The sequence below is a fragment of the Danaus plexippus genome, chromosome 10 (genome assembly GCF_018135715.1).
Source record: "Danaus plexippus chromosome 10, MEX_DaPlex, whole genome shotgun sequence".
Classification (NCBI taxonomy): Eukaryota; Metazoa; Arthropoda; class Insecta; order Lepidoptera; family Nymphalidae; genus Danaus; species Danaus plexippus.
The window spans coordinates 5,113,486-5,127,884 of NC_083543.1; the positions used below are offsets into that span (position 1 = coordinate 5,113,486).

The 14,399-nt window shown below is 32.2% G+C and overlaps 2 protein-coding genes across 4 annotated transcripts in view; one reads left to right on the forward strand and one right to left on the reverse strand.

Annotated features, from left to right (window-relative positions):
* Window positions 1-88: 88 nt before the first annotated feature.
* LOC116766938 (thiamin pyrophosphokinase 1) lies at window positions 89-12,896 on the reverse strand. 3 transcript variants are annotated; one of them, XM_032657086.2, is made up of 7 exons: window positions 12,742-12,896; window positions 11,892-11,958; window positions 11,631-11,793; window positions 10,504-10,670; window positions 9,591-9,677; window positions 8,160-8,436; window positions 89-1,305 (listed from the first exon to the last, which is right to left on the reverse strand). In XM_032657086.2, the coding sequence occupies exons 1-7, from the start codon at window positions 12,828-12,830 to the stop codon at window positions 1,181-1,183; spliced, it is 975 nt and encodes a 324-aa protein (XP_032512977.2). In that variant the 5' UTR covers window positions 12,831-12,896; the 3' UTR covers window positions 89-1,180. The 3 variants fall into 3 exon arrangements, with proteins under 3 accessions (XP_032512977.2, XP_032512976.2, XP_032512978.2); XM_032657085.2 differs by having other exon boundaries at window positions 10,495-10,670; XM_032657087.2 differs by having other exon boundaries at window positions 10,495-10,670; window positions 12,716-12,840.
* Window positions 12,897-13,535: 639 nt separating this feature from the next.
* The window catches only part of LOC116766919 (charged multivesicular body protein 5), a 4,147-nt gene continuing 3,283 nt past the window's right edge, over window positions 13,536-14,399 (forward strand). Inside the window, exons 1-3 of the mRNA XM_032657063.2 lie at window positions 13,536-13,731; window positions 13,808-13,959; window positions 14,127-14,292. Coding sequence (XP_032512954.1) covers window positions 13,663-13,731; window positions 13,808-13,959; window positions 14,127-14,292 — 387 coding nt within the window. The 5' untranslated portion in view covers window positions 13,536-13,662. The remainder of the gene's footprint in view (window positions 13,732-13,807; window positions 13,960-14,126; window positions 14,293-14,399) is intronic.

Sequence of the window (14,399 nt, forward strand, 5' to 3'; positions counted from 1 at the left end):
TTCCTTTTATAATTTAAACATTTTGCAATCAATACTTGTATCACAGACCTTTAATACACACAATGTTTATTATAAAATGAAACTACAATACAGTTTTATAATTTCTTTAACATCATAGGAATAATCTTATACAATTCTAGTGTAGTGGAAAATTTATTCTTTTATCAATATAACCACATAATTCATAAATCTAAATCATTGGCAAGAAACATTTTATTCTTTCTATTAAACCTTTAGATTTTATGATATTGCTCATTGTACAATATAACATTTGAAAGAACAAATAAAACAATTACAGTATAAATCAGTTACAAGTAATAAAATATCACTAACACAGAGCATTGTTTTATTCTGATATTTTTGTAAATAATGCTTATTTATAGGGTTGTCATGTTTCTAGTATTTATAAATTCAATACTCACTGTCAATAAAAATCCTTCTCATATTAAGAAACTAATATCAATAATATTGTAACTGGTGTCATATTTATTATATAATATATTTACTTCGTTCTGCATATGTAACAACCCTAATGAGGTCTGCATGCTTGGCACAAGCCTGCATGTAGCTTAGCCGGTTTCACTATAAATTAAATATTTACACAGGTTCATAGTACGTGAAAATATTAACTATTGAAAAACTTGTAACGCTCCGTAAGTAGACGATGTAAACTCATGATAGGCATGCTGTTCACTATTGACGTTAAAACTGGCAATTGTAGCAAATAGTTAGTTATAAATTCGAAATGCCATTCGCCGAGCAAATAAAGTACCCATTAATAGATTTATAGCCGACTGTTCTTATTACTACACTTTAAACCAAATCAAACTAGTCAATCACAAAAACGTTGAGTTGAAAAGTTGAAATATAGGAACAATGTATTTAACACTTCAGTGAAATTAACTTTAACCCGTAATACAATAGCAAATAGTAATGCTTTCCCGACAAGACGTGAAGAAAATTCTATTAATATTTTTTTTTATGTGTTACAAAAAAATATTTGACAGTATTTTTTAAACTACACAGTTGTCACTTTTACAAAAGAGCGGGAAAAAATGTCTTTTAGCGACTTTTTAATAGCGTTATGAATTAAAATGTAAGAATTAATTTTTCAATCATTATATGACTAAAACTAAACTATAAATTCTTAAAAAAATTGTATATACTCTATTTACATAATCTACATCAGAGTTGGTATTTCCATAGACCACAACAACGTGTGACTACATTTAACTTTAACCTGGTCGGATCCGTCGAATGTGTTCGATGTGCTTATAAGACCACCAAAATTCAATTTTTGATTATCTGAAACATTAAAAACGATTCAGTAATATAATTAAAACAATTATTACATTCTAGTTAGGCAGTAGTTTATATGACAATGAGTGATTAAATGTGACGTAATTCTAGAATCAACATGGCGGAACACGCAAGATGGCAAATTAGTTTTTATGCACGTCCACAAAACAGATATGCAATGAAAGGATAGAGAATATTAATAACTGGAATAAAAGGTTATTATTATAAAGTTATAATTTAATTTAATGAAATAGTAGAACCTCTAGTTTTAATCAATACTTTACGGTGATAATTATTTTCCTATTTGTTGCTATCGATATTAATGAAGCGTATGAAGTCATTGTATTAATTTAATGGGAAAGTGAGATTTAAGGTAAGGTTTATGATATTGGGTGATAAAAGCTCTGAAAATACCTATATATATATATGTATATATATAATAAAAAAAATATTTTAACTGCATAAGATAACGAAATGATTATATGACAAATGCTACAGTATAAAGTACCTACATTTTTTAGCATTTGCGTAAGAATTTAATAGCGAATGTCTAATAAACAATAATTTGTACCAACAACGCATAGATCACGATCGACCTCGGAAAACTAATAATAAAAGAGTACAACTAAGTTTTTCTTTCTGAAGCTACCCACAAACCAAGCGTTTCATATTTTTTTAACGTTCAACGAGAAATTTACAAATGTAAAAGAAATATTTGATAATATCGAATCCTAGGTAGACCATCCAATTAGAACACGTCCTTGGATCCTAACCTGGTTTTAAACAAGGCAATGTATTCTATTCTCCTTCATTTATTTTAACTTTTTATTCCTTAAACCGTTTGGCTTATAGGAGACCTAAATTTAAATTTATTAGCATGTTTTTTTTTGTTATTTACGTAAGTAATATTTTTCTAACGAGACACAATGACAACATTATCGGCTTTCTCGAGCTTGAAATTAGAAAACAAACGTCCTATGTAGAATTTTAGAAGTAAAATTTGTTTGCGTGCATGAGGGCAAAATTTTTAGGGATGGAATGCAGTAATAATAATATTGTTGCGCCGATAAGTAGGATAAATTTCTTCTAGAGGGAGATAGTGTTGAGACGGTTTGAGAAAGAGCGAGAAAGGTCAAACGAAACATGAAGCGCTTTGACATGCTTAAAAGTATGGAGCAGGCAAGTGAGAAAGAGCAAAAGAGTGTGACCTACACAGCCAGCAAGTGAGAAAGATTGAGAGTGAGATAGAGCGAAAGTCGTATAACGCACAGTGCAATGGAACGGGAGCGGGGAGAGATCGAGTATGAAATATCGAGAGAGAGAGAGGAAGAGAGTAAGGTATTATATATATAACGTCAGGATTGTCCATATCACAACTACCCACATTATTATCCATCTTATATTATGTGGGTATTAACAAAAAGTCTCACAATAATTGAAAGTTATTTAATTACACTTAACAATTCTCGATTCTCAAAATAACAACTTAATAAACTTCCTAATAGCATAAATAATCAGTCAAAGGATAATTAGAACATAAAAGAATAAGGATTGCGTCGGTAACTAGCGATTCGTCGTGAGCGTGGTGCGCGGGCGGCCGCTCATGCGACAAGTGCCGATGGCCGCCCCCCGCTACCCCCTTGTCAACGTTCCGCTAGAATGACAGCCTTCAAAATTGTCATCCTGTTGCCGACGTCAAACACTTAGAACGTCAAATGTCATTAGCTGCGCCGTCACGGCCGGACTGACATTCGACCGTCCTCGGGCGTAAATCTATCGTGGTTCTGAAACAGGCAGTATCAATAATCGTCTGCTCGTCCAACCTGACAAAAAGCACAGCATCAAACGAGCACAACAAAAGAAGCTTTGAGAGCACGTATCCCTTCGACCTTTTCACGTAAAGGACCGGATAACGCCTCTCAAGCCATTATTTCGTACACATAATTCGGACTGGATAAGTGTGTCCCTTCGACCAGCCTCAATAGCATGGACCGGACGACACTGTCCCTTTGACCGACTCAAAACAAGATGAGTGTGTCCCTTCGACCAGCTACCTGGACCGGACGACACTGTCCCTTTGACCGACTCAAAACAAGATGAGTGTGTCCCTTCGACCAGCTACCTGGACCGGACGACACTATACTTCGACCAACTAAAGAAGCTTCGGAAGCACGTATCCCTTCGACCTTTCCACGTAAAGGACCGGATGACGTCTTTCAAGCCATCATGTCATACACACGATTCTGACTGGACAAGCTTGTCCTTTCGTTCTGTACCATTCAAACTTTCTCAAGATAAAAGCATATTATAGCAACACATACACACCTATTAGTTATGAACCATCTGGTTGACTATAAGTTTCGACTTCACATTGTACATCTAACGTTTCGGGATCGGAGTACATACTAAGCGTATCCGAACCAGCAGTTAGGGTTGCAGAATTAGCCGAGGCAGTGTCGGAGTCTGCACCCACTATTTCATCTCTAATATCTAAGTTATCGCTTCTATCATTTTGATTTGGCGGTGACTCAACATAACTATTGATTTGTGAATGCTGTGCATCTTCAGCCGCCGTCTCGGCCTCGTTATCATTCAATAGACTGGTAGTGATTTCTAGTAACCCGGCGTGTCCCTTAGGTACTGCACGCAAAAACTCGTGTGCGTATTTATAAGTGCGATGCGAACCACTAATACTTTTTAGTTCATACCGGTCATTTTCCAATACGGAGTTTATAACGAACGGACCCTTAAACTTCCTATCTAACTTGGTTTGATTTCTTTCACAATTCTTAATAAAAACATAATCTCCCTGAGTAAATGGTATAATGTTGGCGCGACCACGATTAAATCTTAGAGTATCCGCTGCCGCTGCCTTTTCAATATTATCCGAGGCATTTTTTCGAACACATTCTAAATCTAATTGAATATTGTTGTCATCGGAATATGATGATATCTTAGACATTCCTAAAGAGTTTGCACGTATGCCAAACATGAGTTCCGTAGGTGAGTATTTAGTAACAGCCGATTTTGTGCTATTAAGTGCTAATTGTATATTGCCTAATTCATCGCGCCATGTTTTATTTGGATCGTTCTCTACTATTGTAAGCAAGGTTTTTAATGTTCGCATAACGCGCTCGACTTGTCCGTTTGCCCTACTTATGCCAGTTGCTATAAAATGCAGATCTATTTTATAGTTATTACAAAAGTTCCTAAATTCACTACTAGCATAACATCTACCCTGGTCAGCAATAATGCGCTTAGGAGCCCCAAAAAGGCACACAGCTCTTGATAGGGCTTGCACTGCGCTGTTAGCATTTAACGACAGTGTGTGTTCTAGCAGGATATATTTTGTAAACGCGTCTATTATTACCGAACAATACTCTTTTCTATCGCTTTTTCCACTAAGTTTCCCGGTAAAATCAATGTGAATGGTGTGCCAGGGCGTAGATAGTTTCGGAATCGAATGTAACCGAATGGGTCGTGCGCCCGACGGTCCCTTGGATGCTTTACAAACTATGCATGACTCAATAAATTTACGTACGCATTTTGACATTTGCGGAAACCAGTATTGCTCGTATAGTTTGTCTAAGGTTTTGTCGCTGCCAAGGTGTTGGATTTCGTTATGGACGTGGTTAATAAGTGTCCAAATTAGGGAACGTGGAACAACCGGTAACCAAGAAGTAGTTTTGTTTCGCTCAATTTTCCTATATAAAATACCGTCCCTAACATCGTACGTTTGTGCTACGGAGTCCGGCAATTCGTTGCTGCCATGCTTAGTGATCAAGTCTTGGATTTCGCTGTCGCGTTGTTGTTCAACCGATAACCATCCTTGATGTAACTCAATAAACTGAACACTTTTGATAGTTGGTGTTTTTGATGAAGACGCGACTGCGTCCGGCTGAATATTGCGGGAAAAATAGTCGGCATGTTCCATGCTACGACCCTCTCGGTAGACAATATCAAAGTCGTAGGCTTGTAGGAACGCCCACCAACGGTGCACGCGAGGCGTTAGATCGACCTTGGATTTCGATGCTTTAAGTGAATTGCAATCTGTGTAAACTACAAAACGTCGACCATACAAATAATGACGAAAGTGTTCCACAGCCCGTACAACAGCCATGGTCTCTAATTCGTATGAGTGGTAGCGAGATTCGACCTCGGATGTACGCCGGCTAAAGTACTCTACGACGTGAGGTAGGTTATCTTTCCTCTGTATCAATATTGCCCCGTAGCCCTCAGCGCTGGCATCGGTATGCAACTCTACAGGCAATTCTGGATGAAAAATCGTTAGAACTGGTTCCGATGTTAGAATTTTGATTATATTTCTACGAATTTCTTCATATCTGGCAGTCCAATTAATAGGTCCTTTTATTTTGGTTAATGGGTACAACGGTCCAACAATATTAGTAAAACCGGATATAAATTTTCTAAAATATGATGCTAACCCGAGAAATTGACGAACTTGTGAAGCTGTACTTGGTGAGGGTGCCTCGACTTATGCCTGAATTTTACGGGAATTGGGTCTAATTTCGCCAGACTGCAAAGAATAACCAAGATACTCTATTTTTTGTTTCATAAACTTACACTTTTGAGGATTAAATGAAAAACCTGCTGAAGTTAGGGCATTCAACGCTTTATCCAGACGCTCTAAACCCTGCGGAATATTAGGGGAATAACACAAAACATCGTCCATATAGATGAGAGGCTTATCAGTGAGGTTATACAGTATTATTGCGTACAATACCCGGGAACCGGTCGCGGATACTCTCAGTCAAAAGGGAACAGGACGATCCACTATCAAATAAAAATGGAAATCTCTCACCAGTGGATGTCTCTAAGGTAGATCCCGAAAGCCGATGTCCACATAGGTTGACTTCCCTTCGTTCAATTCCGTCCTTCATCTTCTTTTCTGGGCAGGCAGTAGAAACATGACCACGCTTCCCACACGTGTAACAGCAAACAGTTAGATTGTCTTGACCACGTGTAGAAGTAGAGCTTGATTGATCCTGGATCTTCGCAGTGTTGATATCTTCCTTTCGCTTTCTACAGTCAGCTTGTCTATGACCAGACACTCCACACCAATGGCATTTTCCAGGAAATTTCGAGTCAATCCGTGACCGCTTTACGTCAGGCTCTTGATTTCCATTATTAACATCTGACCGTCGCTTCAGTGATATACCACCTAGAACCCGAAATAATTGAGCGCGAGTAGCAATCACATGTGTAGTCAATTCTCTTCGTATAACATAGTCTTTTTGACATAACACCGATATTACGAATCCTGTAATAACTTCCTCAGGGAATTCAACTTTTGGTATGCGCTCGATCAAGTTCCATAAACGCAGTGCTGACTCTGGCGCGGTTTCTTTAGAACCAATTTGAAATTTTAAAATATCATCGAAATGGTCTTGTATGAATATAGGCTTAGCGAATCTTGCTAACAAAGTATCTTTAACAGTACTCCATTTTAGCTCTTGGAGGTTTATTTTGGTTAAGAAAGTCGCAGCGTGACCCTTAAGCGCTTTGGTAAGTGCTATAAGCAATTCCACACCCTCAAGACGCTTTTCTTGCACTATGATTTCGGTGACATTACACCAACCTTCAACGTCAGCCTCTGGATCGTTAGGATCAAATTCAATTAGTTTAACAGTATTCCCAGCGGTAGATGGTTGTGACATTGCCATAATACGGGATAACATATACTCCATATTCGAGAGCAGTCTTGTCGCCGCGGGGCCATCCGCAGATTTTATGTTTTCCGATTGATGTTCGTTCGATCCCACTTCTGATATAACGTCAGGATTGTCCATATCACAACTACCCACATTATTATCCATCTTATATTATGTGGGTATTAACAAAAAGTCTCACAATAATTGAAAGTTATTTAATTACACTTAACAATTCTCGATTCTCAAAATAACAACTTAATAAACTTCCTAATAGCATAAATAATCAGTCAAAGGATAATTAGAACATAAAAGAATAAGGATTGCGTCGGTAACTAGCGATTCGTCGTGAGCGTGGTGCGCGGGCGGCCGCTCATGCGACAAGTGCCGATGGCCGCCCCCCGCTACCCCCTTGTCAACGTTCCGCTAGAATGACAGCCTTCAAAATTGTCATCCTGTTGCCGACGTCAAACACTTAGAACGTCAAATGTCATTAGCTGCGCCGTCATATATGATATTTATGTTGTTATCATTTTGTTTATTTACATTTTCTTATTTTTATTCGTTTTAAGGTTAGGAAATGTGAATATTTACAGGTAACGTCATATTTTTCCGCTAAACATATAAATTATTTTTCATTAAATATAAATTAATAATATTTCATAGATACTTCATACAAACTTATATTGAATTTTAAAAAACCCGCTCGCATTAATTGGCATTTAACGATTATAATGACATTTAAGAAGTTATTATTGGCAATAAAGCCTTACACAAATTTGGAAAAGTACTCTTGTGACTGCTGGATCGATATTAACCAAACATAGCCACGAACCACCTCAAGGAAACTGGTTTAATATGAAATAAAACCGCATCAAAATCAGTCGATCCTTTTGAGGTCGACGACGCCTCAGACCACAGACGCATCTTTCATAGAATTTTGCGTAGTAATGTATTCATAATTTTTTATATACATTTCAAACTAGTTTAAGTTTTTGTAACAATATTATTCAATGCATGCCAAACTTCCAGTTGACTGTCATTTGCATTCAGAAGAACGAGAACTATCAGAATAATATATACATATGACATATTCTTCCAATTTATTTATTATATTAATGCTCCTAGGGTAAATCCTAAACCAAACCATCATAAGAATAAGAATAATATAATCTTGTTGCTTATAGTTACCTAAGTTCCATTTAAGTCCACTGGTTGTGACACTTATACATGGCTCTCCTACTGGTATTAGCGAACACCATGCATTGCCATTCCTACTTGCAAGCGGAATTTCTATGATGTGGTCTCCGGGATGTAGAAGCCAGGATATAGAGTCATCTGACAACATGTACACTCTAGTCTGCGGATGCAGTAACCTGTTTTCCTTAATAAGATGCAGTGTTTGAATGTTTCCCAGTATTTGATCAAGGCGACCTGAATTCTGAGCCATCACAAGGGCATAGTCCATCTGAAATATTCTAAATTATTACTTAATATCATATATGATGATATTTATTTTTGGTATATGAAATTTTGTTCCTCTACTTATAAATGCTATGTGAATTATTTTTTTATATATAAAAATGCTCACAAGCAATATATTATTACATCTTCAATAGGTCATAGTCCATAAGGTAACATAGAAGAAATTGCACATAAGCGATAAAGTCGCCTTATGTACTTTGGGTGGTATAAAAGATGTGGAGGTACAGTATTGAGTCATAAACACAAGTTACATGAACCCGTTCCCATAGAAAATAACTGATATAGATTTCCATCGAAAGAAGTAATGTACCTACATTTAACAAAAACGCTAAACTTGTTATTTACAAATAATATTCTTTATTATATTTTCTCACCGTAATAGAAGAAGTTATTTGATGTTAAATTCCTTAGCATGAAATAACAGTGTACATTTATTAAGAATGATAATTTAATACCCAGGAATTTTTCTTGTTTCCCATTGTAATCAGATATATTAAACAATGTAGAATTCATCAAATACAAAAATGATGTACATTTATCGGGAATGCTTAATAGCAACTTATTTATAGTTATATATAAATTCAGTATGACAATTATTCTAACATACATACATACATAATAATTACACACATAATAGCATGACTAATTTAAATCCTGATGGATAAACATACACTAAAATTATTTTATAGTAAACTTTTATACTCCGCGCCATCTATTATCAACTATCGGTATTAAACATCAAACCCTGTCATTACTTTCTGAATGATTGATAAAGAAATAACCAAACTTGTTACGTGAGAAAAAACATGAAAAATTAAAAGAAAAGATCGCCGGGGCACAACTGTTGTATGGATAAAATAATATATAACGAGTGACGTTGCTGAATGCTGACTTTGTGAATCTGATACCTGACTGTGTGTACTCCAAGATTCCTGATACCAGACCAGAATTGAGATCATATTGCTATGCTAACATCGAGGCAATCATATAGTTTTATATATAGGGTACAAATTTTAATTAAGTAATTTCTATTATAATATATGTATGTTTAAATAAGTTTCGTACTTTTCCTGGAACTATATAACCAACTAGTAAACATCTATGACAAAAGTTAAGTAACTTTACAGCATTTCTAACCTGTACTTTATTCTCTTCACAGTAATTATTCAATTCTATGATAGCCTTTGTAAAATCTGTGAAATCCTGATCAGGTGTGCTTATTATCTGAAAAAATGGAATATAAATGTTTGATAAATAAATCAGAATTAAAAATATCAAATCTCAGTAGGGTTCAAGTAGGAAAATGTCAAAAAGATTCATTAACCAGGTGATTAAACTAATATGATATAAAAAATATTATGTTATTGAGTGAAGGGAGTTGAATGCTTTATTGGCGACTCAGGTCATTCATCCACGGAGATCATCTCGGCAACCGAATGTCCGACATAGTCAATGTTTTTGTTCGATAGCCCAGTTATTTGGGGTGGATTTATAAAAAAAAAAATTGATATTACCATTAATTTCAATTTTAGGGTCGGAAAACGAAACCCAAGTTTAAAAAAAACGGTTCCGTATCGAAACCCTGAGGTCGCTTCACTCAACTTTCACGGAGAGGTTTTTGTCTAGCGAAGTGAGAAAAAAATATGAAGGTACACCTCCTAGTGACAACTAATTTTTCTTTAAAAAATGAACCTTATTTATTTTAACATTCAATATTTTATAAACTATTATGTATCAAACAATAAACATAACTTAGCCTATAAGACATACTATTACTATTATTATGCTAAAAAATCTAGCACATGTTACGTTGCATATTTTTTTGTTTGTCTGATAAATATTTTTTCACATTCTTTTTTTGCTTTAAATTTGAAATGATAAATTATTTTGTAAGCAATATATATTAAGACTTAAGTATTGTGAGTTAGACATATTACCACTGCAATATGCAGTTAGACAGTCATTGATTGTGGATTGATATTTTCTATATATATATATATATATATAACAATTTACATAACGACATACACTATCAGTTTACCTTATTTACCTTACAATGTTTGTCTTTATATTTCTGCAACATCTCTTCACTTATAGAATCAAAGTCTCCAGTCACAAGATCGGGGCATTTCATTGATTTTTGTTCATCGTGTGATAAATGATTCAAAAACTTATCCCAATGTGAGGTTCCACCATCAACAGTTATTCTCAATGATGCTGGAGTAGAATTAAAATACTACTAATAATATTATACATAAATACTATAAATTGTAAAACTCTATTATAGTATAATTTAACAAATTATTAAATCAAAATCATATCATTATCATGACAAAATAAAAATTTTATAATCATAATGGAATGGAATCCTTTAAAAAAAAATCATCATAGTAAATGAGAACTAAAATACAATGACCACATTTAACTTTACTTTATAATATAAGTAAGTATGCCATTAAAAAAGTTTTTATATATAAATATAAATGTAAATTTAAATAATTAAATGTTTTAATAGTTTAAAAAAGTTGATAAATTGCGTCATATATTAAAATACATCCTATACTTGTCCTTGGTAAATCGAATATCAAAAAAAGTGTTACTGATAAATTTTATTAAAATAATATAAAGGTCATGTATGATAAAGATTTGAATGACAAAGCTGAAGTTTATATGACTTAATAAAAACAAATAATAATATTGATATTATGCACTTTATAATATATATGATATGTGTGCAGTACCAAGAGCAAAATTTCAAGCTTGATTTAACATTGTAGGAACCAATTATGATTTCTTTTTCATGCTCATTAGAATTAAATGAGAAATAAAATATATGCCATTTATTTTTCTAATGGTTTAACAATCAAGATAAGAACAAAAATGTTTTTAAAACTATACCGACATACAAATATTTGAGTCAATCCAACACAAAGAGTAAATGACCTTAATATAACTGATGGATTTTATTGACACAACTACATACCAACTAATTTAGATTTCAAATAAATGATATCATGGGTGAATCAATTAAACCATTCTTTAATATTTGTATCAAAACTTAAGTAAACAAACATACAACCCATCACCTTCAATATAAAAATGTAGCTAATAATTAAATATAAGCATTTTACTATATTAATAGTAATACAACAAAATTTGAGTTGAATAAAGACTTACCTTCATTCCAAAATTGTTTAATGATGTCTTTCTTCTGTGTTATTCTACAATTCAGTATTAATATTGCATATTTCTTATTTTCCTGTACATTAAGTATTTTATTTACATTCCATTTCCAGCATTTTATGATATTATTTGATAAACCGCTATGATTTTCTGACACCTATAAAGAAATTAAAGTATTATATCTTAATCTTTTAACCAGACCAATTTACAACTAAAATAATTAGTTATTTACCTACTTATATATGATAAACAAACCTTAGTCAATGCTAAATTCCTAGTCATTATCCTATTTAAATTTGACAATATATTGTTTGAGTCCAACCTGAAGATAAAATATTTATTTATAAAACTTTTTTTAAGATCCATTATTTAACATTTTAGAAGTTGAAATCAAATTTCTGAATCTTTTTTTTTTTCATTATATAGGCTAAAATTTAAAATAATTAAAATTGCAGATTTTGCTTATATTAAAATATTTTAAATTATTATACTGCAAATACTATTTTTAAGTGCGTTAAAAATAAACCTATAAGTCCATGTAATTGGTAACTGTCTTATTTACAATTTTGTAAAATCTTCATATTTACACACAAAATGATTATATTACTATGAAGGCCAGTATTAAGAAGCTAATTAAAATGTCTAGAGGTACAATTTGCAAAAAATACATTAATTTCATTTTAATATGTTGTAATATTATGTTAATTAATTAATTAATTATTATGTTCTATGTAACTATGACATTAAAATTATTTAGATGCAATTTAGTTATATCTTTTTTATATTACTTTTACGATAGCTTCTATCAATATTTTTCGCTAAAAATATTGACAATTAATTTCTAATGTCTATATTAGTTTGCATAATAAATCTATAAAAGTATTGAATACAGACATAAAAAAATTAATAACCTTTTTATATAACAATTAAATTAATTTTGATTTCAATAATACAAAATAATATAGTCTTAAAACTGGAAGCGATACACACATATAATAATAATATTATAAATTTTAAAACAATTAAAATTTTAAAATAATTAAAAAAAAATAGGTTATAGAAAACCTCTGCACATTTACCACATAAAATAATAAAGAGATGGCACCTGTAACTTTTTTCATACGCCGATAAATATTTATACAGTAATAAATATCGTGAATACGAGTGTTTATCAAACATGGACTTGCAAAACATTTTGTGCAACTTCTACTATTAGTTTTGAATTAGTTTGACAGAACGTATATAATGTTATATTATATTATATATAACTTTTTCTGAAAGGAACAAAACTAGGTTTCTCTTAAACAACATTAAAATTGTAAATACGAAAAGCAACCAGTAAAGTAAAGTTGAGTTTCGATATTTTATTTTAAAGACAAAGTTCAGAATAGAATATGTATTTTTTATTCATAAAATAAATAAAAATATATTTATCCATTTAAAATAAGCTTTTGCATATATTTTCAAATGAACTGAAACAAAAACAAAAAGGATTTTAAAATAAAAAATAATAGAAAACAATAAAAATTGCAAAAAACCAATATTATTAGAGTATCATGTATAATACGGATATTCTTAAGCTATAACATAAAATCCTTAATTTTTTATGTTGCTTAAATTCTAAGTGAACATGTAAATGTTAATATTTTGGACTTCTGTTACTGTTTAAGATTTTCTTGTAGCAATAGCAATTTATTGTTACATAAAATATTGTGAATAACAATTTTACTGATATAAACAACTAGAACACAAAAAACCAGTGTTAAATATTTTCCATTACTTTTAGGTTTCGCGTATTTGTTATATTTGATATTGTTTTTCTTTATTTTATAATAATGTAGGCAGTTTAGTTTTAGACTTCTGCCGACTTCAGTATAATAATAATGACAGAATGTTCTTAGTAAATGTCAAATTTTGTTATGAATTGATAATCTTGGTTCTTGTTGGGGATTCTACAATTTATAAAACGTCTTATACGAACATAATAATTTAAAATCATTCAAGAAATATACTTAAAAGCTCCAAAATGAATAGATTATTTGGTCGAGGAAAGCCAAAAACCCCAGGGCCCAGTATAACAGACTGCATAAGCAGTGTAAGTATCATTAAAGCTCATGATTCATCATAGTTTTTCGATGCGAAATTTATAGAAACTTTCATTAAAATTTTAGGTTGATGCACGAGCTGATAATATAGAACAAAAAGTCCAAAAACTAGATGCTGAGCTAAGAAAATACAAAGATCAAATGGCTAAAATGAGAGAAGGTCCTTCTAAAAATTCTGTCAAACAAAAGGCTATGAGGGTATTGAAGCAAAAGAAAATGTATGTTTTATGGGCTCAATAATAACTTTATTAAAAATAATAATATAAAATCTTAAGAAACCACTTATTATATAATAAACTTTAAGTCTGCACTTAATGAAAATTTACTAATATCAGTTTAAAGTAATTTCTAATTAATATATTAAAGACAAAAATATAAATTTCAGGTATGAGCAACAATTGGAAAACTTGAGATCCCAATCATTTAATATGGAGCAAGCAAACTATGCAACACAAACACTAAAAGATACACATGCAACCATCTCTGCTATGAAGGATGGCGTGTCCTCGATGAAGAAGGAATTTAAAAAAATTAATATTGACGATATTGATGTGAGTTTCTTTATTCAGTATACCTAAAAATCTTACCCTCTTTTTTATGTTACTGTTAATTGTATTTTTACTTTATTTAAATTATATATAACTTCCCAGTATATTAC